Below are 22,701 nucleotides of genomic sequence, written 5' to 3' on the forward strand. Positions count from 1 at the left end.
AGTTTTAATATGTTGCTATGCAGTTGCTAAGGTGTTCTAGGGGTTACAAGGACTTCATTATGGTTGCTAGGGTATCTTGAATAGTTTTAATATGTTGCTATGCAGTTGCTAAGGTGTTCTAGGGGTTACAAAGACTTCATTATGGTTGCTAGGGTACCTTGAATAGTTTTGATATGTTGCTATGCAGTTGCTAAGGTGTTCTAGGTGGTTCCAAGGACTTCATTATGGTTGCTATGGTATCTTGAATAGTTTTAATATGTTGCTATGCAGTTGCTAAGGTGTTTTAGGTGGTTCCAAGGACTTCATTATGGTTGCTAGGGTTTATTGAATAGTTTTGATATGTTGCTATGCAGTTGCTGAGGTGTTTTAGGTGGTTCCAATGACTTCATTATGGTTGCTAGGGTATCTTGAATAGTTTTAATATGTTGCTATGCAGTTGCTAAGGTGTTTTAGGTGGTTCCAAGGACTTCATTATGGTTGCTAGGGTATCTTGAATAGTTTTAATATGTTTCTATGCAGAAGCTAATGTGTTTTAGGAGGTTACAAGGACTTAATTTTGGTTGTTAGGGTATCTTGAATAGTTTTAATATGTTGCTATGCAGAAGCTAATGTGTTTTAGGAGGTTACAAGGACTTAATTTTGGTTGCTATGGTATCTTGAATAGTTTTAATATGTTGCTATGCAGTTGCTAAGGTGTTTTAGGTGGTTCCAAGGACTTCATTATGGTTGCTAGGGTATCTTGAATAGTTTTAATATGTTTCTATGCAGAAGCTAATGTGTTTTAGGAGGTCACAAGGACTTAATTTTGGTTGTTAGGGTATCTTGAATAGTTTTAATATGTTGCTATGCAGAAGCTAATGTGTTTTAGGAGGTTACAAGGACTTAATTTTGGTTGTTAGGGTATCTTGAATAGTTTTAATATGTTGTATATCAAATTCAACCAATTTTTGCATAGTTGTGTTTGACACATGAAAACGTCTCGGTTACACCTCACCGGCTTAACGACAAAGACGCAAGAGCCAGGAAGTGTATCGCTATCTGAAATACTGCCAAAGACGGCATTACAGGGACGCAGGAAGTATGGCAAGGGAGACGCAGCGTCTCGTTCCTTTCTCAGGGAACAACAGTTACATACGTAACCAAAGACGTTTTTATGTGTCAAACACAACTATGCAAAAAAGCATTTTGGTATGAATCAGCATTCGTATACAGAAGATATAAGCATTAAAGCAAACAGTTTAGCACGTGTGCTTAAAAGTCTAGAATTTTTATGATATTATCCTACACTACATAGGGAATTATATGGATTTTTTCCAGCAAACTTCTTGCATAAAATAGATTTAATAACTTTCAATGACGTGTATCTATGTATGTTTATTTTCAAAAAAAATTCAGGGCCTTGAATTTCCCCCCCAGATTCACAAACTTTTAAGGACCCATGGTAACCCTGTTACAAGGACTTCATTTTGGTTGTTAGGGTATCTCACATAGTTTTAGTATGTCGCTATGCAGTTGCTAAGGTGTTTAAGTAGTTGCCAGAGATTTATTATGTCACTTTAAATAGTTTACGTATGTCTCTCTCTGGGGAGTTGCTAAGGTGTTGTAGGTAGTTAACATGTCTTTAGTATATGTTGCAAAGGAGTGGAACATATAAAGTGAACCAAACTCCCTGTTGTTTATATGTGCATCTCACCGTAGTTGTCATAAGGATCCACGTTAAGGTCTGGAATCTTCCATCCGCGCAAAGTCCCATCCAGACCTCCACTATAACAGGACTCCCCTTCTTCTCCCATAGCCAGAGAAAGAACGGCACCACTACATCAACACACAAACATTAAAAAATCTTTATATAAAGACAAGTACTGTTGCCGCACCATGGTACTTTGATAGCAACCATAGTGCAGAATTATTATATAGGATAGTATTAATTTCGTAATTCAAGGTAATTCACAGAATATAAAAACTATGGAAGATGTCCATAAAAACATGGTAATAACATTACTTTTGCTACATTTGTTAGTTATGCTCTGCTTGATTATAAACCTGTCGCGCTTACCTGTGTGCCCTGAATGTGTAAATGGGCTCAACGTCCAGCGCTGCATTTCTAAAAGAGCAGAAATGGGATGTTTAGTACCCCATGAGACTCATGGATTGACAATTCTAAACACACTTCTCGCACAAACACAATCCTCAGCAGGAAACCTAATAAAGTCCAGATCATTTCTGTATCGTTGAGTGTTTGTCTTTGTTATGGATCTGGATCTTACTTTTTGGAGTGCATGGCCTTGTTTAGGTTCCACAGTTTGAGCGTTCCATCCTCTGAGGCACTCAGCAGGACAGCCTGGCTGGGGTGAAAGGTCAACGCTCGGATGGCATCGAAATGGCTTCGCAGTGTAAAGCGGGGGTTCCACGTTTTCTTGAACTCTTCTCGATTATCTTGCAACTTAAGAGATGAAAACAACAGAAAATTATGCATTGCACAAAACTGTCTATAGTGCTTTATAACAATGTGTTTTGGCAAATGTGAAAAAATTAATACATGCATAAATAACGTATTAATGGTACACGTTAAAGGAAATGTTCACCAGAAAGTTGTCATGAAACTGATTCACAATGATCACAGCATAATAAATAATTTATTATAATTTATTAAATATATAATTTATTTTATTCTTGTTTTCAAGTATGAATATCTACAAATTCGTAAAACAAGATTTAGTTTTAAACATTTTTATTTACTATTTTATACTATCTTTGATCTAATTTGGCAAATTTTCTTTTTCGGGTAAACGATTTCTTTTAATGCTGCACCAAAAAACAATCCTTAACAACGAGGAAAAGTTTACGCTAAACACTAACATCAATAGTAAGGTCATTGTCGTTGGCGACTGTAAGGTCAGCCAGCTCTCCAAGGTTCATATCTCCTCCTCCAACTGCATCCAATATAAAAACATCAGACGAGAATCCCAGAGCGCCCCCTACAGTATAAACAGACACAGCAATTTCTTATAACAACTTCCTTGTATCAAAAATGTTTTGTCTACCACCGGCTATCCGTGTCAAGCACACAGTTTAGGATACAGCTGATCTCACCCTCACTGGAGCGCGCCTGGCCTGGGATAGAGGGGGGTGGAGTGGATTTTTGAGGGAAATCTGACATAATGCCTTGCAACTTGTTTCGCCTGTTCTCTGAACCTGCAGACAAAAGAGAGAGGAGTAAAGAAATCAGCAGCCAAAACATTAAATCAGCCGTCACTAGTTATTTACTTTCACAGTATGATTACATGTTCAGAAGAGGTCAGGGAAGCAGACAAACATACAGTGACATCAGACGAAAGCAGCGGCCCAGTCAACAGATTTTATCAACAGGAAGTAACGAACAAACGCAACTTAAATGAAAACAATGAGTGGTCACAGCATGAAGATAAAGGGCAACCCTTACACCACTGTCATAAAAACAACGCCAAATACACAGGCTTCATTAACACCGGGCAGGGATTGTTTCACTCTTATTAAAACAAGCATATTTTTGTTATTTTTTCCTTAAACCTGACCTTGAAACATCTAAATCCAGATGTATTATTGATAATATTAACAATTAAATTAGGTAAACTAGTATGAATAAATTAAAAGTGGTGTTAAAAGTGAGTTTCTTTCCTTATAAAACAGTCAAATATAATACTTTAAAAAGAGTAAACATCAGCTATCCATACCCAATTCACGGCCGTCTCCAGAGATGCGAGCCTCCCCTGCACCCTCCGATTCCTCTCCTGAGGCCAAAAAATCAAACTCGCCCAGGGCGTCCTCAGAGTCATCTTCATCATCGTCATCCTCAGGATCAAGGTCTGTGGTCATAGGCTCTTCGCCCATCTGCATGCAAAAAGAACGCAAGATCATTGGCAGGATTTATTGCAGCAATTATGTTGTTTCCTACCATACCAAACAGGATCTGTGCGAATGGGCCTTATCAGCGAACAAACACACTGACCTTGCTTCTGGACTTCTTGTTTTTTCGTGGTCCATCGATGCAGTCTGTGGTCATGCCCTGGAAGTCTTCCTCTTCATCACTGTCATCCTCATCGTCCTCACAGCCACGGAGGAAAGGAATTTTATCCAGAACGGAACCACCCATCCGTTCTTTAGAGCTCTCTTTCCCAGCACGCCTGAGAAACATGTTTAAACATGAGAGATAAGCTAAAATTAAAATAAATAAGTATTTTTAAAGCAACACTATGTAGTTTTTTTACCTTTAAATAATGTCTCTAAAATTATTTTAGTGATAGAACAACTTTTAACTGGACAAATTGTACTGTTGCTGCAACCTGAGCAGCCTCCTAGTTGCTACAAGCACACTCTGAAAGTGGCGGTGGAGGGTAGGAAACACAGCCCCGCCCCTCCCCCTGCCTGCAGAAGAGTGTCTGATACCAGGCACTCTTGAACTTTCCAACCACATGGGGGAGTCATTTTTACATGGAAACTACATAGTGTTGCTTTAAAAGCACAATATGTAATTTTTGCCACCACCAATTTGGAGGATTCACATATTGTGTTCATGCTCAAAACATTGTGCCGCTACTTATTTCTAAACAGATTTCGCTAACACTCATAACACTCACTAACTTTGACCTGCCATTGGTCGTAAATTAAGATTCAATCCCAGATTAAATCCTATCAGTGTTTATAGCTCGAACCTTTTGATCTGCTCTTCTATTTGGCGCACCAGCAGCGATTCTCCCCCGCTGCGAGTTTCTGGTTCTGTAGACGGTTCGGTGGGCGGTGGTCCATTGGCTTCTGGGCTGTTGCGACCCAGCAGGGAACGAACGCGTTTTGAGCGCATGTCCAAGATGGTGTCGGAGTATCCAACCTCCTCCAGGTACCTGCAAACGCATGCACAAGGTCAACGAAACATGTTGATGAATACGTTTGATTTTATAGGCGGTAAGAAAGCAAGGACACTGACTTGCGCAATAACTGGCGCCCTTCTTTCCATGGCATCTGATTGGTTGGCTCGGAGTCTGAATCTGCAGGCCCATTGGGTACTGCGAAAGACGTAAAAATGATATAACTCAACATAAACAAGATGTATAATCAACATACAGAAGATGTTCTTGTAAATTTGGGGTGTGTGTAGAGCCCTGGGTATAGTCTTTTTTACGCATACGCGAGCGTACACCCACAGATATTTACAAGCCCAGCGTTTTTCCCAAAGTTGAACATTTCCGACCATTTCGAGCTCTCGGCGACCGGAAAAAAATCAGCACACTAAGCGTCCATAGCAAACAATTGAAAAAATATGCTGGACCGTAAAAATGCTTTGGTGATCACACAGGCTAATAAGTATTGGTAAATATAAATACGATATAACACATCTGACTGAAATATTAGAAGGTTGTTACCCGTTTCAGCCTCTGTTTCTGGTTTCTTCTCTCCAGGACTCTGGTCAGTGCCACTTTTCAGCTTCTGGTGTTTGGCCCTGAGATCAGAATGAAATGTTAAACATAACAGCAATGATTATAGATCTAGTTTTCTTTCACATAAAAGTGAAATAAAAAAAATAAAAAAAATAATAGTAAACAAATTAACAGAATATAACACATTTTTGTTAAGAATTATTATTTTGTTTGGTGTTTTTTATATTTAATACATTTAGGATTTATACTTTGCATATATATTGTTTAAATACCTGTGGAAACACTTTTCATATTGAAGTTATTATTTTTTACTTGTTCTGTTGACAAAAATAAATATGATCTGATCATTTGGACTAGGCAAAACAACATTTTATTTATTTTAATTTTCCAAGTTCTGGAATAATCAATTCAATTCTAAACAGTAATAGAAATAGTTCACCTAAAAAAAATCATTTATTATTTACCTACCGTCATGCAACTCAAATGTATATCAGTTCTAAACAGTTAAAAAAATTCACGTCGAATGTATGTAGAATAAACATACAGTTTTATTTTACTTTAACTTAAATTAAATTAAACAATTTCAACTTGTTTTTATAAGTTATGTCAATGTATCACAAGTCAAAACAAAAAAAATTGTAAGTAAAAATGACTTGCCAAACTAAGTGGTTTTAACTTCACGCTGCATTTATTTATTTACAGTGTAGTTGTCATATGTCCGCCATGAGAGATGATATATTAAATTATTGATTTGTAGCCATGTAGACTTTCATTTATACCATGTATACATTTCATTTGGTTCAAATTTGGATGCATTTCTTCTGGTTTCATATATTATGGCACTTACATGCTACTCTGTGGTACTTTAAAGATTGAAAAAATTAGCATTTATGCATTTCTTTTGGTTTTAATTTTGCTAAATAAGCTCAAAACAATATTTTTAAAGTTAGCTTTAGAAGACATTTATTAACTCAAATCTTAACTTTATTAAGTCTAGGTTACTTTTATGACTGATATGCATCCTTTTTTGTAGATGCATGGATAAATAATTTTTTTTAAATACCATATAAACAATGATGGCATTTTAATAAAAAAAGCATTTTTTTTTGTTGTAAATCCTGGCAATATTTGAGTAAATTATAAGAAAATTATTATATTTGTGTGAACTATTCCTTTAAGTGGAATCAGAATTGTTAAACTCTCTTCTGTAGTTTTTTAAAAAGCAAGAAAATGACAAAAATGTGCTTCAGGGTAACATCTGGGTAGGCTCTCCACCAAAACACCCGTTTCACATTTCACCGAATGATTGTGTGTATCTGTGTTTGAGCGTCTGTATGTGCTCACCTTTCCTGCTTCAGTGCGTATTCCAGCATCTTGATCCGCCGCACCAGATCCTGCTTCATGTTCTCCTGCCCTTTCCTCTCACCCTGCAGAAAAGCCACCTGAGCCTGATGCAAAGACAAAGACAGAAGGAGAAATATATGGTAAAAATTCAAACAACATTCCTTCAAAAGCAAAATGAAAGGTTTTCTCTTAAATCTGTGTGATTCAACCACAGATGATGAGGTTCTGAGGGCGAAGTTAACTAAAGGCCTTTCATTTCACAAGCTTTATTTTAGCCCACTCCTGACCGAGGTCTGACCAGAACCATGAAATTCAAGTATGTTGGAGGAAGAGCGACCAAAAAGGGGTAGAAACCCACAAGCTGATCATTTCCTAGTCATTCGCGGTTTGTCAGAGAAAAAGGGATACCAATAACAAACATTGGCCTCTAGCACCCCCTGTAGGCCAAAGTGGAACCCATAATAATCTAATTTTTACTAAACTGTGTCCTCGCATTGTTTTGACCCATTTTATTTGTTTTCCATTTCTAAAATCTTTACACAATGTACTGTGGTAGTGCCATGGCCAAGTGATTAGGGCTGCATGATCATTTGCATGGGACTGGCATGCCCATCTTGTCAGTAAAGCCGATTCCTTGGATTTACTAGTCATCACCTGCTTTCAGATGGAGAGGCATTTACTACACAAAGCCTTCAGGTATAAAATAATATCAGAATGCATCTTGTTGGTCAGCACATACAGTCATGGCCTTTATTTTACTTCTGTCTCCTTCAAACACCCCCACACCATCAGGGAAACACAAATGCAGTCACACCACAGGACTGTACCAGCATTGGACTTTATATATAATAAAACATAATAACCCACTAGTAAAAATGCTTCAATAATAGCTGTGAAATGGTATTTGTAGCAGTACAAATTATTATTACAAATATAAAATTATGCATCAGCATTGCAATTTGTGCAATGTGTTCACAAGCGTGCCCAAAACTAATAATCCAAGTCATGCCAATTTTGTAGTTAGTAAGTGAAAAAAAAACACATCCCAAAATATTCAATTATCTTCTCACACACGCATTGTTAACCCAATGGAGTCATTTAGATTATTTTAATGATGGAGGCTTGTGCATTTTTGAGCTTAGCCATGTTGAAGACCCCAAGTAAAAAATGATGCAATTTTATTTATATAAAAAATATTGTTTGCGTTCGGCTAAAGAAAGGAAGCCATATTTATCTAATATGGCATGAGGATAAACTATGAGAGCAGTTTTATATTTGCATGAACCATTCCTTTAAAAGGTGCACTGTGTAGATTTTAGCGACATCTAGCGTGAGGTTGCAAATTGCAACCAATGGCTCAGTCCACCGCTAACCCCTGCCTTTCGAAACACAGAGAAGCTACGGTAGCCGCCACAGGACAAACGTCTGAGACAACATAGTGACAAAATGCACTCCGTAAAGCAGTTTGTCCATTAAGGGCTACTGTAGAAACATGGCGGTGATTTCCATGTAAGGGAACCCGGGGTGTACGTACTAGGTAAAAATCGATCATTCTAAAGTGATAAAACATAACAGTGCATTATGTAAGGTCTTTAAACACCACTGATAATATAGTTATGTACACTGTATTATATTGTATTTGTCAAACTTTACACATGGCACCTTTAAGCATAAAGTACTTCACTTCATATATTTATTATGAGATGAGTTGTGCCCAACTAACCAAAAATTACCCCACTAACAAAACAGTTTGGGTTACTTCGATCTTTATGTAGGATGCTGTACATTTGTTTCAAAATCTCTCCGTCTCCATGGCTAACTTGCAGGAAAAGTGAAGCATGACAAGTTGGCACAGGTCTTCATGGAGACCGGCTCAACTGCGGTTGCCACGGTGTAGGCAGAAAACCTGTTATGGCAGGACTCTGAAAGACTCTGATGACATTTTTACAAAAGAAAGTAATTGCCTGTGTTTCATCCTTTAAAGTCACACAAAGGCTGTGGATCTGCAATCATTGTCAATCAGGAAATTAGACTGTTCGAGAAATGTTACATCTAGAAACAAGATTACCAAGCTACCTATTAAAAAAAGATTAATTGTATTTTGTTATACTTTTGTTTTCTTAGAGTTGGCAAACATTTGTCATTTTAAGTAAACCTTAGGTCTAAAAAACGAGTACTCAATTATTTGGGGGCGGGGCATTCAAGGGGCGACGTGTACGCGTCATGTAAAAAATTATAATATTTTATTAAAAACAATTCAATTAAATTAATGCTGAAGAAACTACGACAGGAATGAAACCTCTAACAGGAATAGCTGCGTGAAGTGAAAAGCAATACCTTTTTTGATGCACTCTACATGATATTAATTAGCCTTGATACAACATATATATATTATACAATGTGCATCTATCTGCACAAAATGCAAGACGTAAAGTTATGTACTGGCAAGAAAGTTTAGCTCCCACTGTGGATGCGCACCATAACCATAACAGTAGGGTGGTCACTCACAATGATTAAATAATCGTCTCATCACGATGATGTCAAATAATGGCGATATTTCAGATCACTGCAATGATTGCATATCTCTCCAAAAAACACAAGGGGGAGCTGCAGCACCTGTATAAACAAGACATTATCAAATGGCACTTCTTGACTGGCAGTGTAACACGATACATTGCAAAGCCATTTAATACAGTGAAAAAACTGCATTTAAAGAAATACTGCAAAACTTTGATAAGCAGTATGAATTGCCAGGTAAAACTTACAATTCCAAATTAAGGTTATTTCAGGCTTTGAAATATATTAAATAATTACTTAAATGTTTGTTATGTGTATTAACATTTACTGCCAGGTAAACCTTGCAAAAAATGTAATTTAAATAATCACAAGAATGTGTGAAAATTATTTCAATATCTCAAAAATATTTTCAAACAAAAAATCTATGAGAATTAAGGACTGTTTCACATTTGGTGCGATTGCCTGGTCCGAACCAGAGTTCGATTGCTTCCCCCTCCCCATGCCCCCCATGGACTGTGTTCACATATTATTTTTGCATCCGAACCGCGGTACGCTTGCATCATCAAGCTGCAGCCGGCGCGTTCTCATGTTGCTTGGCAACCGCTGTAAACGAGAAGACGACAAGCGTGATTGACGAACTCCAAGCAGAGAGATGATTTCCGAATGCCTCCGCAAAAATTGACGTCGGCGGACAGACCGTTGTCATCGAAACGACTTTAGTATGTTTGGGCCAGATAGACGCAAGTGCGTTTCTGTATTATTTATTTGAAAACAAAACCAAAGGTTTAAAAAAAAATAAGAACAAAAGTCAAGCAAGCATTCTATGCATTTTGTTGTCAAGGTAAGTGCATGCACACAAACACACACGTCTGTTTTGGTGGGACATTCCATATAATACGTAATTAACAGTGGTTCACTTCCGCGATTTGGTACGATTGCGCTCACATTAGCAGCGAACCGATCTGGAGTTCACATGAACCGGACCCCAGACCATCCTTTTCAAGCGGACTCGAGTACGTTTCGCGGGTGCGCACCCGAGTTCGGAAGACAGCGTTCACATCATCCAAATGTACCGAACTCTGATGTCAATCGAACCCGGGTGCGCCCCAAAAGTGCTAATGTGAAAACGCCCTAAATGTCAAAGCCTTAAACAGGAAATTAATAGTCACAATCATTACAATTTATTTTCTATTAATACTCACTGAAAGCAGAAACTATGGTAATACAAGACTGTCAGTCAGCAGCCGTGGGCGGGGCTTTAGCAGTGTGACATCACATTGCTTAAAGTGAATCAAAACAGCATGTCTAATGATAGTGGGTGCGCTTTATCAGCGGACTTCTATTTGCTTTTGAATCATGGTACTGATTGCATATGTCATTCGCTCTGTGCTAGGGTTGTGCCGACACCGTCGTGATGCCACACCCCCACCCCACTCCACTGCGAGTCGACACAACACTAACTCTCTTCTATAGACTAGGAGTCAGGAGTTGGTCTATAAATTTAAATAAAAATATAACTAATGCATATATGGTGTTTTAAATACTGTTGTCTATGCCTGAGACGTCATGTGTCTTAGTCTGTGAAAATATCCTGTCAGGCATTTGATCTTGACATTGCTAGAATCTTGTCTTTTTACATGTTGTACATTTATCTTAAAATATTTAATTTTGTACAAGAAAACAGCCCATATTAATAATTAAGTAGTAGCCTATAGTGTCTCGGAAGAGCGTGCTCATTGTTAGCTATGTGGCTATCATGCACTGAAGTGGCAGTTTAAGATATAAACCCAGAATTCAGCGAACGCCAAGAACAAGAAAACAGGAACAACACTCCGACCGAAACGCATGATTTACATACACAGACCATGTTTAAATATCGATGTTTCTGGACAGAAATACCAACTTGTTCCCTTTTTAATAAGCTGCGGATTGAAGTGCTGGCTGCTCCCCGCGGTGCTAAAGACCCGCTCTGACGGAGTACTGGTGGTACATATGAACAGATATTTACGTGCAACCTACTGGAAAGCACAGAGGAGTCATTGGGTTAGTAAAATAACAATATTATAGCTTTTAAAAAGAAAAAAATATTTATGTAGAGAGATATTTTAAAAAGTGCTTAAAAGTGCACAACTCTTCTTAACTCTTTCACCGCCAGCGTTTTTTAAAAAAAGTTGCCAGCCAGCGCCAGCGTTTTTCATGATTTTCACCAAAGTTTAATGCCTTCCAGAAAATGTTCTTCTTTAAATATATAAACATACAATATACCAAATGAAAGAACAGACCCTCTGCTTTCAAACAAAAAAAAAAAACGTTTCATCCTACCTTTAGTGGTTCTTTTGCAATCAGCTTTTGAATATGGGTTTTTGCAAAAACACCATATTTTGAGCAAAAAGCAGAGATAATTCCATTTTTATGACGGACTTTTGATAGAGATCAGATGCAGAGCGATCTTTAAAACAGACACGGACATGCAGCAGCTTACCATAGGGCAATACTTCCGGTTTTAAAAAGTTGCGGAAGGGCGCCACCTGGTGGATAATAGTGGTATTGCGGAAAGACGGAAAATCTCGTCATTGGCGGGGAAGCGTTTTCTCTTAATTGACGAGATATCTCGTCAATGGCGGGGAAAGAGTTAAGTGGAATAAAGTTACTTGTTTTCCCTTATGTGCAACCTATAGGAAAGAGTCATTAGTTGGGTTAGTAAAATAACAAAATTATATCTTTTAAGTACAAAATAGTATTATGTAAAAATATATATTAAAATTAAAAGTGCACAACTCTTCTTATGTGGAAGTAATAAAGTAAAATAACGAATAATAATTATATAATAACGAAAATTTTTATACCCCCACCCCCAGCCTAACGATATCATCGTCCATCACGATGGTTTAATGTAACCATCGTCAACTGCCAATTTAGGGGACATCGCCCAAACTTAGTCTGTGCAGCGAAACACAACGTCAAAACATCCCCAGTCTTTACTATGGACCACAGGCGCTGGTAGAACTAACCAATCACACCTTCAAATGCCACCATAACCACAAAAATGAAATAAATAAACCCACACAATCATGGTTTTCATGATCAATCGTTGATGCCACGTCCAATTACTCAAGTTCTTGTGCCCATCCCTAATTGATAAGTGGTTGTAGTCACAAATCTCTACGATGTAGTCTTTAGATATAGATTGAATCAATCACCCAAATCCATCACCCAATTTTACCATCCAGGTAAAAACTGTACATTTATCACATCTTTTCTGAAATTAATAGCACGCCTTTTCAAAAAGTCACACAACGTCTGTGGATTGTGCAGAACAAACAACTTCCCAAAGTTTAACACTTAGGGTACAATATTTGTATCCTTTTAACTGAAATAAGTGCATCCTTTTAACTCTATACAGACAAAATAAGCATACAGAAGTTGCTTACAGAAATGTAGCCTTTGTTAAAACAAAAAGGAAGTTCTGTGCTGAGGTAAACAGGTGTTAATGGCTTATGCAGTACCGCCCCTATCACATTAACACAGTTATTCGGTAAAGCATCCCTCTTGTGACTTCCTGCGGGTGGAAGCATGGGTCAAGGGCGGATACAATTTCTTTCTCTCTCTCCATTACTACCCCTTAGAGACTCATGCCAACATGTACAGCACCATACTTTTTCTGGGACGTGCCTTTTTAAGAGCATACATAACTCTTCTTTAAAAAGTGCTTTTATATCATATACATTTTTCTCTAAATATTAGTCAATTTGATAAAGAAATACACAGGTCGCAGTTTTAGCATAATGCAAATGTTAAATATCATATTCACAAATTGCTATTTTAATGACAATGAAATACCACCCCTACCCCCCTCCAAAAAATATTTCATGCTATAAAGTGATATTATTACTACCAATTATGATTTAAAATTAGTAACATTTATTCACAATGCAAAAAAAGTAATAATTATATGGTAATATTATGTGTGACATTCACCAACAGGATGACACGCTGGCCGTATGTCTATATTGATATTGAGGGAGTTGGCAGTGGTGAGGTGGCATGTTATTCCTTCGTCATATAAAGAAAAGCACCAAAACATATTTATGAGCTTTTCTGAATGCAAACTCCATCACACAAGAATCTTTGATGTGACAATATTACTAAAGACAGCCGGTTAAAACGGAGTTGCAGTTATGGATGCTGATTGGTCAGTCCTGCATTTAAGCAATAAACACACTATTAAGTTAAGGCTATGGCCCAACACCTGTTCAGTTCACTACAATGTTTTACAACAGCGCCATATAATCCAAGAATATATTATATATGTGACTCAGCCTGTGCAAACACAGCTTTAATACTGACTAAGATCATGTCAAAGATTAAAAGCGAATCAAACTTTGATGCTCAGAATCTCATCAGATATGAGAATATACCTGGATTTTACAGGCATGCAGGCAGGGACACATATTGTCAAGTACTTAACACATTAGTTTTAAAAAGGTGTCCATGATATTTTCAATTCTCTGCTGTGCATTGTGCTGAACAACATCTCTGAGCAATGACTACACTTACAATACAGCACAACTAAGACCCGTTAAATTTAAAACCATACTAGAAGACCAACATAAAGATCAGGCCAGCTTGGCCAACAGGGGCTGTTTACACTACAATGCTTCAACTGCAAACATGACAACGGCATTTTGGGGTCCTGAAAACACAAACTTTTGATGATGTTGGCATGTATTAATTCAGTTTATACTACGGGTCCGTTGAATGCTTGAATCTGATTGGCTGATGAACATTCTGAGGTGTGCAATTATTTTCTGGGAAACGCACGCCGAACGTAGTTCCAGGCAGCTTTCTTGACCACATTACAGTTCCATATCACTTCGCATAGTTAACAGTAATAACGGACTAACAAAAACAACATGACAGACGATTTTCAGAGGAAATGACAGCGCTGTTTAGAGACGCACAGAGGTAGCCTCATTCACACAATCTCTCTCTCTCTCTCTCTCTCTCTCTCTCATAACTTCATTAATAACTGCATCAGAATGCTATCAATGGCTCAAGCCTCCATTGCCAGATTTAAAATTTTGAAAAAGAGCCATTGGATGAGACACGAAGAAATAGTCCTACTCACAATAGCACTTTTTAGTACAAAAAAAACTGACAAATCCCTTTAAATATATCATCATGTGATTGATGTCTTGAGGTGTGGTAACCGTAGTAAAAGCAGAATAATTGACACCGGGCCGCTGAATTATTAAAAAATAATGCACTACCGTGTTACGGCCGCATTACCACCTCAGGTGTGCATTATTTTTCTAATAGTTCAACGGCCTGTAGTCAATTATTCCTTAATTGTTTGTAATGTGTTTGATGCTTCTTCAACAAAGGTTACAAAGTTTTTGCACTTTTATAGTGCTGGGTGCCTTCAAGTACAAAACCTACCTCAACGTTTGTCTAACCAAACTGCTTGACTGCTTTCGACGTCTTTATTTTTTGTATTTATCGCTTTGTAGAAGAATGCGTAGGGACGCAAGAGTGCAATGTTTCATTAAAAGGTACAATATTCCACAATACATGGACTTTCCCAAACAATTCTATCATTTCGTCAGAAATGGACTGTTCCAAAGTTGGGTTTACGTGACCAAAAAGCTACACAAATGCGATTCAGTCAGACTAGGGCTGGACAATAATTCAATATCAATATATCTCGCAGTATAATATTTTCCGATAACGGTGATATGGTTTCTAACCGCATTTCCGATATTTCGATATACATTACGGCGTCCCGGGGCCGTTCACGTGTCACGTGTTAAAACGCATGTTAAACACGGGTCAAGGCGCTCCTTCTCTATAAAACGCGTGGCGTCTTTTGTAGTTAAGCAACCATAAGCCGCAATCTCCGGGACGACGAGCAAATGGAATGCGCGGATTTAAATCGCTCATCTTTACCTTGCGTCAAATCATATCAATGTCACCATGCGATCAATTAACATTAAATACCATTGAAAAGTTTTAGGGTCACATTTCCCCACATATTGCTATAATAGCAAATTTATCAAAACTATGGACTAAAGGGCTCGTTATAGTCATGCGTAGGTCCTACGGCGTAGCCGCGACGGCGTAGGATCCGCGTTGGTTTTCATTTATACTTTTGCGTCGTCGTCCTCCGCGTCGACATGCAAACACATCCGCAAACCGCTGGTAGGCAGTATCCACGCGTGTAACCACAGTAGCAGCGCGACCGTCAGTGAAGAAGAAGCTTGGCAAATTAACCCACAAACGAAGAAGAAATAGCAACTTGTTGTGTATAATTTGAGAAGACCAGCAATGATGGAAGTAAATAAACAGCGACTTTTGTTGCAGTTTGAGTTAAATCACTCCTCAACTTGGCTCATCTTTGTTTTCACCGTCACAAACGGAAATCAAGTTCAAGTTCATTTATCTATAAGCACATTTAAAACAGCCACAAGACTGACCAAAGTGCTGTACATTAAAAGTATAAAGAAGACAAATAAAGCAAAAAATTAAAACAGAATGCATGTAAATCCAAAAACAATTTAAAATTAAGACCAAACCGGTTTTACACTACAGTGAAATACAATTAAAAATTAATATGCCAGCTCAAACAGATAGGTTTTTAAAAGGGACTTAAAAGTAGATATAGAAGGTGCCACTCTAATCTTGAGCGGCAAATTGTTCCATAGACGGTAGGGGTGTAACGATTAACCGTGCAAATGCGCGTTTTCTCATTGAATGAATTTGAATGAATTACGGTGAAATCCGGCACATCCGAACGCCAGGGGGCGCTCTCATGCAGAAACTCCCTGTGTGTCACACAAGAAGTATCATTGCAAACACTATTCCAGGAAATGTCTACACAGGAATATTTATACGCTGTTCTTCAAATTGTTTCAGGTATTTTCATGTTAATAAAGAATATTTCGAATGATTTTGCTTAACGAGTGTTGCTTTTTTAAATGCACGTTATAAACGACTCCGACTGATTTTAGATTGATAAGGACTTACTACGGCATTTGGTCAGTAGGAAACGCACAAGCTGTGCATAAAACAAAGAATCGCAGCCTTGCGATTCAGAATCGATTTCAGACAGGCATTTTTAATGGGGACCGCGATTGAATCGTTACATCCCTAATAGACGGGGCCCTACCACCGAAAAGGCTCGATCCCCTCTACGTTTTAATTTTGATGGAGGAATTAAAAGGAGATGCTGATCACTGGATCTCAGATTTCTGGCGGGAGTGTAAAGATGAACTAGCTCAGATAAATAACTGGGGGCAAGGTTGTGTAACGATTTAAATACCAGTAAAAGGATTTTAAAATCAACTCTGAGTTGGATAGGCAACCAATGCTTCTTGGATCCCTGTAATTGCTTCTTGACACCATCGTCGTGTGTACATGATTTTTCTTTTCAAAAACGTTTCTGTTTTTCACTACATTGTTGTCATGTAAACATAGCCTGTGTTTCTTTGTAAACCAGATTAACACCCGCACAACAGCGCAGGCTTCCTGACTAAAACCATCCCAATTATGGGGAAAGAAGCAAGATACTGACAACTGACCCAAATCATCTTTATAACAGGCCAAGACAAAAACAATGTTTAAATGTGTGTGTTCCACATGGAAACATAGCAGTTGGTCCCTTGAAGCCTGTGTACATTTCCACAAGCATGTCCAGAAGAGACCTGGCAGAAGTTCAGACACAAGTCGTCCATGACAGCCACAGGGCCGATCCTTTTATAGAGCACACTGGCAATTTCTTATGTAATCCACAGACACTATTTGAATGGGGTCACTTCATTGCTTTTCCCAGGCCATGATCTATGGGATTGGAGTCCAGACTTAAAAAGACTTAAGGAAATGTATTGAGGGCAAATCCCTAATTCTGGGGTAAAACCATGTTTCACCTCTTTAATGTGTTCTTGATGTAAGTAAAAGCTTTCCTACTAGATTTAATGTGTCCGTGCTTCATATAAAATTACTTGTAATTCAGATGAAATTAAACGTCAATGTCTATGTAGGACTAGTATGACTCCAGTAGTAACCAAAAATTAGGTAAAATGTGCCACAGCCACACAAATCCTATCCCTTTAGGGTTAAAAAACACAATTGGTTTCCTACTCCAGTGGTAGCGTCATTACTTTGACAGGGGCGCCAGATTTACAAACGCAGTAGTGGTCAATAAGTCCGTAGTGGTGACGTCACAGTGTCAATTTAGAGCGATATTTCTTAAAAAAATATATTTTACATTAATTAATTGCAAAAAAAGAAAATTGCAAAATCCGAACTGTTCTTACAACTGCCTACTTAATTCTGCGAAGGAATGAAAAAAAACACTGTACAAATGTAAAAGACAATTGATTTACTGGTTACATATTTGTGGTCATAATATATATTTAATTTTTCAGTCAATATTGAAACGTACCTATTTTTCACTCCCATTTAAATCACTGTTTGCTCTTGGTGTGTGCAGGGAGTGGGACATTCAACAAAAGGACACACTATTTGAGACTGTTATGAGCACTGCTATTTCAATGAGCAATATCTGATAGATGTTTATACCCAATAACACTCATAAACACCTTATCTAAAGCAACAAAAACACGCTATCGAGAGATCTTGACGTATCTAGCGTCTTATCTCCTAAATGTGATCTTCCTTAAGGAATTCGTCTGGAAGAGACCAAAACAAGAGCCATTAAAGAAAGCAAGTTTACCCTCAGCTCGTCTCTTTCGGCCTCCCAGCGATATTTCTCGGACTGGAAGCGGCTCCATTCGAATTGGATGAAATGTAAGATCCCGGGTAGCGAGAGGCCCGCGTCCCCGTCCTGCGGGTCTCGCGGCTGGGACGATCCAGCCATCGCCCCGACCGCGGATGCAGATGCGGTGGGAGCGGGACCTAGCAGAGTCTTCGGCCCGTTCGGATTGCGCCCCGCTCCGCTTCCTGCGGGGCTTTGATTCGTTCCGCTCGCCACCCCGCCGGATCTTTCCGCCTCCATCAGAGCGTTGGAGCTGTCGCCGGAGGTGGAAAAAACAGCGATAATCTAAAAAAAAAATAACAACCACCCCGTTACTCGGTCACCACAGAAGCTCTCTGCCGTTTTCCTTCTTGGTACAGATAGGCGAGTACTCTCTCTCACACACAGAGGGGTGCCAAAAAATGGCCCAGTCCAACACGAATGGCCGCAAACGCTAATACCTCATTACTGTTTCCTGTAGTTGACAACGTCTACTTCCGCAAGGTGGCGCAGTGCGGCTCAGAAAAAACTAATTTCGTATAAAGTCTCATTGAAATCTCAGGACATGTGAATCATTTGTATCACACATTATATAATTACTTTATTTTATTTTTTCGTTTCAAATTTTATTTTACTAAAATAAGGATGACCATAAACCTCGAGTAACCCTCAAGGAAATTAATTTTAATAATCGCCTGTCGAGAAACAACAAACGTTGTTATTGGGCTATCTTCATCAGCGATGAGGAAAGTAACACTTGACACGTCTGGCCACATATTGCAAACAAATATACTTGATTTAACAAATATACTAGTTTCTTCTATGTTTTTTCTTTTTAACGTAAATATGCTTATTTCACTTTTTGTATCATATTATTTTCCACATTTGTGTTTGTAAACTGATTTTTTTTTATCTGCAATAAATTAATATTATAATATATAATATATTATATTCTGCAAATATCTGGAAAACCATAACAAATAATATTTTTAAATCATTGTACCTTACCACAGAACAGCGGTTTCTCCGCTAAGCCCCGCCCACTTCAAGAACGCAATACCACGGCGTTTTCCATTCTACCTTACGATTCTATGGGATTGATACAAGCGAGCCAGTAGCTGAAGCTTCCTGCAAGATTGTGATCTGTTCTCAAGCTTCCTGTGCTCATTTCCGAATTTAAGCATGGGGAAGAACAGCAGGAATAATGTGTAACAATCTGCTGATGAGGAAAACGTTGAATCAACCGTAAAATGTTAGTTTCAAATTGGTTATTTATGTCGATTTTCGTAGTGAATGTGCGATGCCGCAGCCAGCGGATCAATGTAAATATATGTATGGTTTGCAAGGCTTATTATGATAAATTGCTCTCTCACTGCTCGCATGATCATTGAAGGATATTTTTGGCTTTGCCTGCATGCTCTATATTTAGAGGAGATTACTAAACTGGTCTGATGAGAGTTTCTCAAATATATGATTGTAGGTTATCAGAAGCTCATCTCAAATTGGGACAAATGCAGCATACGTTTCTAGGTCATTTTTGGTTAGACTTTTAAATAGACATTGAAATACAAACATGAACTGAGTTATGCAAACTGATTTTTGTTTTCTCTTGTTTCAGTATTTTAATGGACTATGGTAAACAAGACTAAGAAACTGGATCAGATATGAAATCTGTCAGTCATGCTTTTATCCTGGATGGAATCAGTTGATGCGCAAGAAGGCAACTGATCTGGTTCGAGATGATGCCACATCCTCACAGTATCCACTTCCCATCCGATATCCACCTTCATTTATTCCTGGCCACACCAGAATGGTAATATTTAGTATTTTGGGGAATCTGTGATGTTCAGTGTTGCCCTCTCGCTTTTTGAGGTCCTGTCTATCACTTTTGGTGTCATAATACTTTACCCATGAGAGCCATAATGCGCATCACCTTTTGTCAGGCTCTAATAACTGGAGCGATAGTTCTGAACTTGTTCATTTTATATTATGTGTCGCGAACCCAGCAGCAGATAATGGAGAAACGTCGAGAGCAGGGGAAGGGCTTTAAAAAAGCCTCATTGCCTGTGTCAGGTCTGGGAGCTATGAGTAGCCTGGTGGGTGGAGGTATGGTTGGAGGCGTTAAAGTGGGAAGCATCGAGGGCAACATGCGAGCTCCCCGCGTGACAGTCCTTGTTCGCGAGTTTGAAGACTTTGAGAACTACGTTGCCGATGTGGCCCGTTCCTTTTTGCGACAAAGACCAGAGTTGCCCTTCTTGGCTGTGGCTGATACTGCACCGTACCCTCCTCTGGCACTTCCAGAGGGAGCGCGCCTCCTGGTGTTGTCCCCGAGTCCTGACCAGCCTCCGCAAACTCACCGGCCTGAGTTTAACGTTCAGACGGAGTTCGCTTTATTGGTTCCAGATGGTGTTGAGCTCGATCATGGCCGACAAGTGGAACGGCTTATCAGGGAGCTCGAGGGCGAGGGTGGCGGCCCGGTGCGACTGGTCGCAGCCCCCGTGCTGACCCGCTCGGCGGTGCAGTGCCTGCACCTGCGGGTTAATCTGCGGGAATGGACCGCAACCTACACCCCTGCAGCTTCGGGGAGCAGCGGTAGCGTTTGCACAGCCCTGCAGGGAGACGCTGTGGTGCTTATTCGTACCGAGGACCTCTTTAATCTTTCGGTTCCTTTGGGGCGCCCCCTGATGTTTTCCCTGTTTGTACAGACATCTCTGCGAGGCTGGAAAGTCAAGCTGCTAGAAGGACCTTCGTTCTCTGCAGGTCACCGTCCGCTGTTCAGCTCAGCACATAACCAGTGGAAAGCAGACAGTCGGCTGAAAGATGCCACCAGTCACCTCATGCACAGCTTTGGTATTAAACGCGTGGTGTTGCCAGATGGACGAGATCAGTGGTTCGGTTGCAGCAAGGAGAAACCACGATGCTTTGGTACGGTGCGAGACGACACACCTGAGTACCTTTATTTGGAGCGCTGGACTCCACCTTGTTGCTTGCGGGCCCTCAGAGAGACCACTAAATACGTGATCAACATCCTGGAGAGCTCTGGTGTGCGTTATTGGCTGGAAGGTGGCTCTTTGCTTGGTGCCGCTCGGCACCAAGACATAATCCCCTGGGACTACGACGTGGACTTGGGCATCTACCTGGAGGATATTCCGAATTGCGACTACCTGAAAAATTTGGACTCAGGATCGCTGGTGGATGCCAACGGGTACGTATGGGAGCGAGCGGTAGAGGGTGACTTTTACCGTGTGCAGTACAGTGAAGCTAACCACCTGCATGTGGATTTGTGGCCGTTCTACCCTCGCAACGGAGTTATGACCAAGGACACCTGGACTGAGCACAAACAAGATGTTGAGTTCCCAGAGCATTTCCTGCAACCGCTGGTGCCGATGCAGTTCGCAGGCATCAGCGCTTATGGCCCTAACAACCATCGTGCCTTCTTGGAGCTCAAGTTTGGGGAGGGCGTTATTGAGAACCCTCAGTATCCCAACCCTGGCAAGAAAAAGCTAGACAGGAGTCGCACAGCAGGATCGTAGCAGGCAATAATGTTTGGTTTTTGGACTTGAATGAAATCCTACTATCACTGTTAGACTTAACACATGAATGTCAGTATTTTATGCCAGTTTTATTTATTGTGTGTGTGTGTGTTTGTAAAGAAAGTCGTTAATAAATGTATGTAAAATATTAATTAAATCTGATGTTCTTTAAATAACAAATATTTAACACACTGCAGTTTTTTTAAATAAAGATTGACATTATACAATATTAAAGTTGATAGAGACATAAAAAGTAACACAAGTTGACATTAACGTGTCATAAATAATGGTGCTGTTCGCCAAATATTTGGCATGCTGTCCGAGAGGAGGGCTCCGAGCTTGGAATTTTAGCTCCCCTTCCATAACTTGAATGGGTACCAGCCGAGAGTAAAGCGATGAGGTGGAGGACAGATGCTGCAAAACTGTCATGGGACATAAGTGAGGGACGGCTATATAGAGAGACATCTTTGTGCTGATTGGTTGGATAACGTGACCATTCTCTCACTTAAGTTAAATAAACTTAATTTTTTGTTTATGTCTGTTAATGTTGGTTTAATGTGATGTTGAAAGAGGTAGAAATGTTATTTTTTTCTGAAATAAAATGCTTAGGAACCGATACTTTTTAAAAGAAGCTACCTTCTATGCACTTATTCACTTTATTAATAATACTTGCACAAAATAGTTTTGTATTGGTTATTTTGACTGAATACTTTAACCACTGTTTTGTAAATATACTTTGCCTTTATAATATCATTGTACATTCGGTATGTTTTGAAAACAGTCAGTCTTCAGCAGGCCCATCTACTTCAGTTTGTGGCAACCTTTGAAAGTTTATTGTTTTATTTGATTGTTTATTGTAATTTGTTTCACATTTATAAACACTTGTGTTTATTCATGATACAGTTCATTAGGTATATAAATAGAGAGTCGGGTTGGGGGGGTTTGGTCAACAATCATTCAAAAATAACAATCCAGCAACATAAACACACTTAAAAAATTATTTCTGTACCACTTGCTGTTTTGTCTTTAAATATTTACGTGTATTTCGAGTATGTGAAAATAAACCACCACACAGTGTCACTGTTGAGGTTTATATTTGCTATTCATGCAAAAAGATTGAAGGAGAAGCATAAATGTAAAATCT

The 22,701-nt window shown here is 39.1% G+C and overlaps 2 protein-coding genes across 2 annotated transcripts in view; one reads left to right on the forward strand and one right to left on the reverse strand.

The window, feature by feature from the left end:
* The window catches only part of strn4 (striatin, calmodulin binding protein 4), a 25,733-nt gene extending 7,261 nt beyond the window's left edge, over window positions 1-18,472 (reverse strand). Inside the window, exons 1-12 of the mRNA XM_065281571.1 lie at window positions 18,004-18,472; window positions 6,756-6,859; window positions 5,397-5,473; window positions 4,961-5,039; window positions 4,692-4,877; window positions 3,989-4,163; window positions 3,714-3,870; window positions 3,094-3,195; window positions 2,860-2,978; window positions 2,268-2,443; window positions 2,057-2,104; window positions 1,694-1,815 (exon numbers count right to left, since the gene is read on the reverse strand). Of these exons, the coding sequence (XP_065137643.1) occupies window positions 1,694-1,815; window positions 2,057-2,104; window positions 2,268-2,443; window positions 2,860-2,978; window positions 3,094-3,195; window positions 3,714-3,870; window positions 3,989-4,163; window positions 4,692-4,877; window positions 4,961-5,039; window positions 5,397-5,473; window positions 6,756-6,859; window positions 18,004-18,285 (1,627 nt within the window). The 5' untranslated portion in view covers window positions 18,286-18,472. The remainder of the gene's footprint in view (window positions 1-1,693; window positions 1,816-2,056; window positions 2,105-2,267; window positions 2,444-2,859; window positions 2,979-3,093; window positions 3,196-3,713; window positions 3,871-3,988; window positions 4,164-4,691; window positions 4,878-4,960; window positions 5,040-5,396; window positions 5,474-6,755; window positions 6,860-18,003) is intronic.
* A 662-nt stretch (window positions 18,473-19,134) lies between these two features.
* On the forward strand, window positions 19,135-21,667 carry fkrp (fukutin related protein). Its single transcript, XM_065281572.2, has 2 exons — window positions 19,135-19,276; window positions 19,643-21,667. The coding sequence occupies exon 2, from the start codon at window positions 19,935-19,937 to the stop codon at window positions 21,555-21,557; it is 1,623 nt and encodes a 540-aa protein (XP_065137644.1). The 5' UTR covers window positions 19,135-19,276; window positions 19,643-19,934; the 3' UTR covers window positions 21,558-21,667.
* The last annotated feature ends 1,034 nt before the right edge of the window (window positions 21,668-22,701 follow it).

This window comes from Paramisgurnus dabryanus, chromosome 8 (assembly GCF_030506205.2).
Source record: "Paramisgurnus dabryanus chromosome 8, PD_genome_1.1, whole genome shotgun sequence".
Classification (NCBI taxonomy): Eukaryota; Metazoa; Chordata; class Actinopteri; order Cypriniformes; family Cobitidae; genus Paramisgurnus; species Paramisgurnus dabryanus.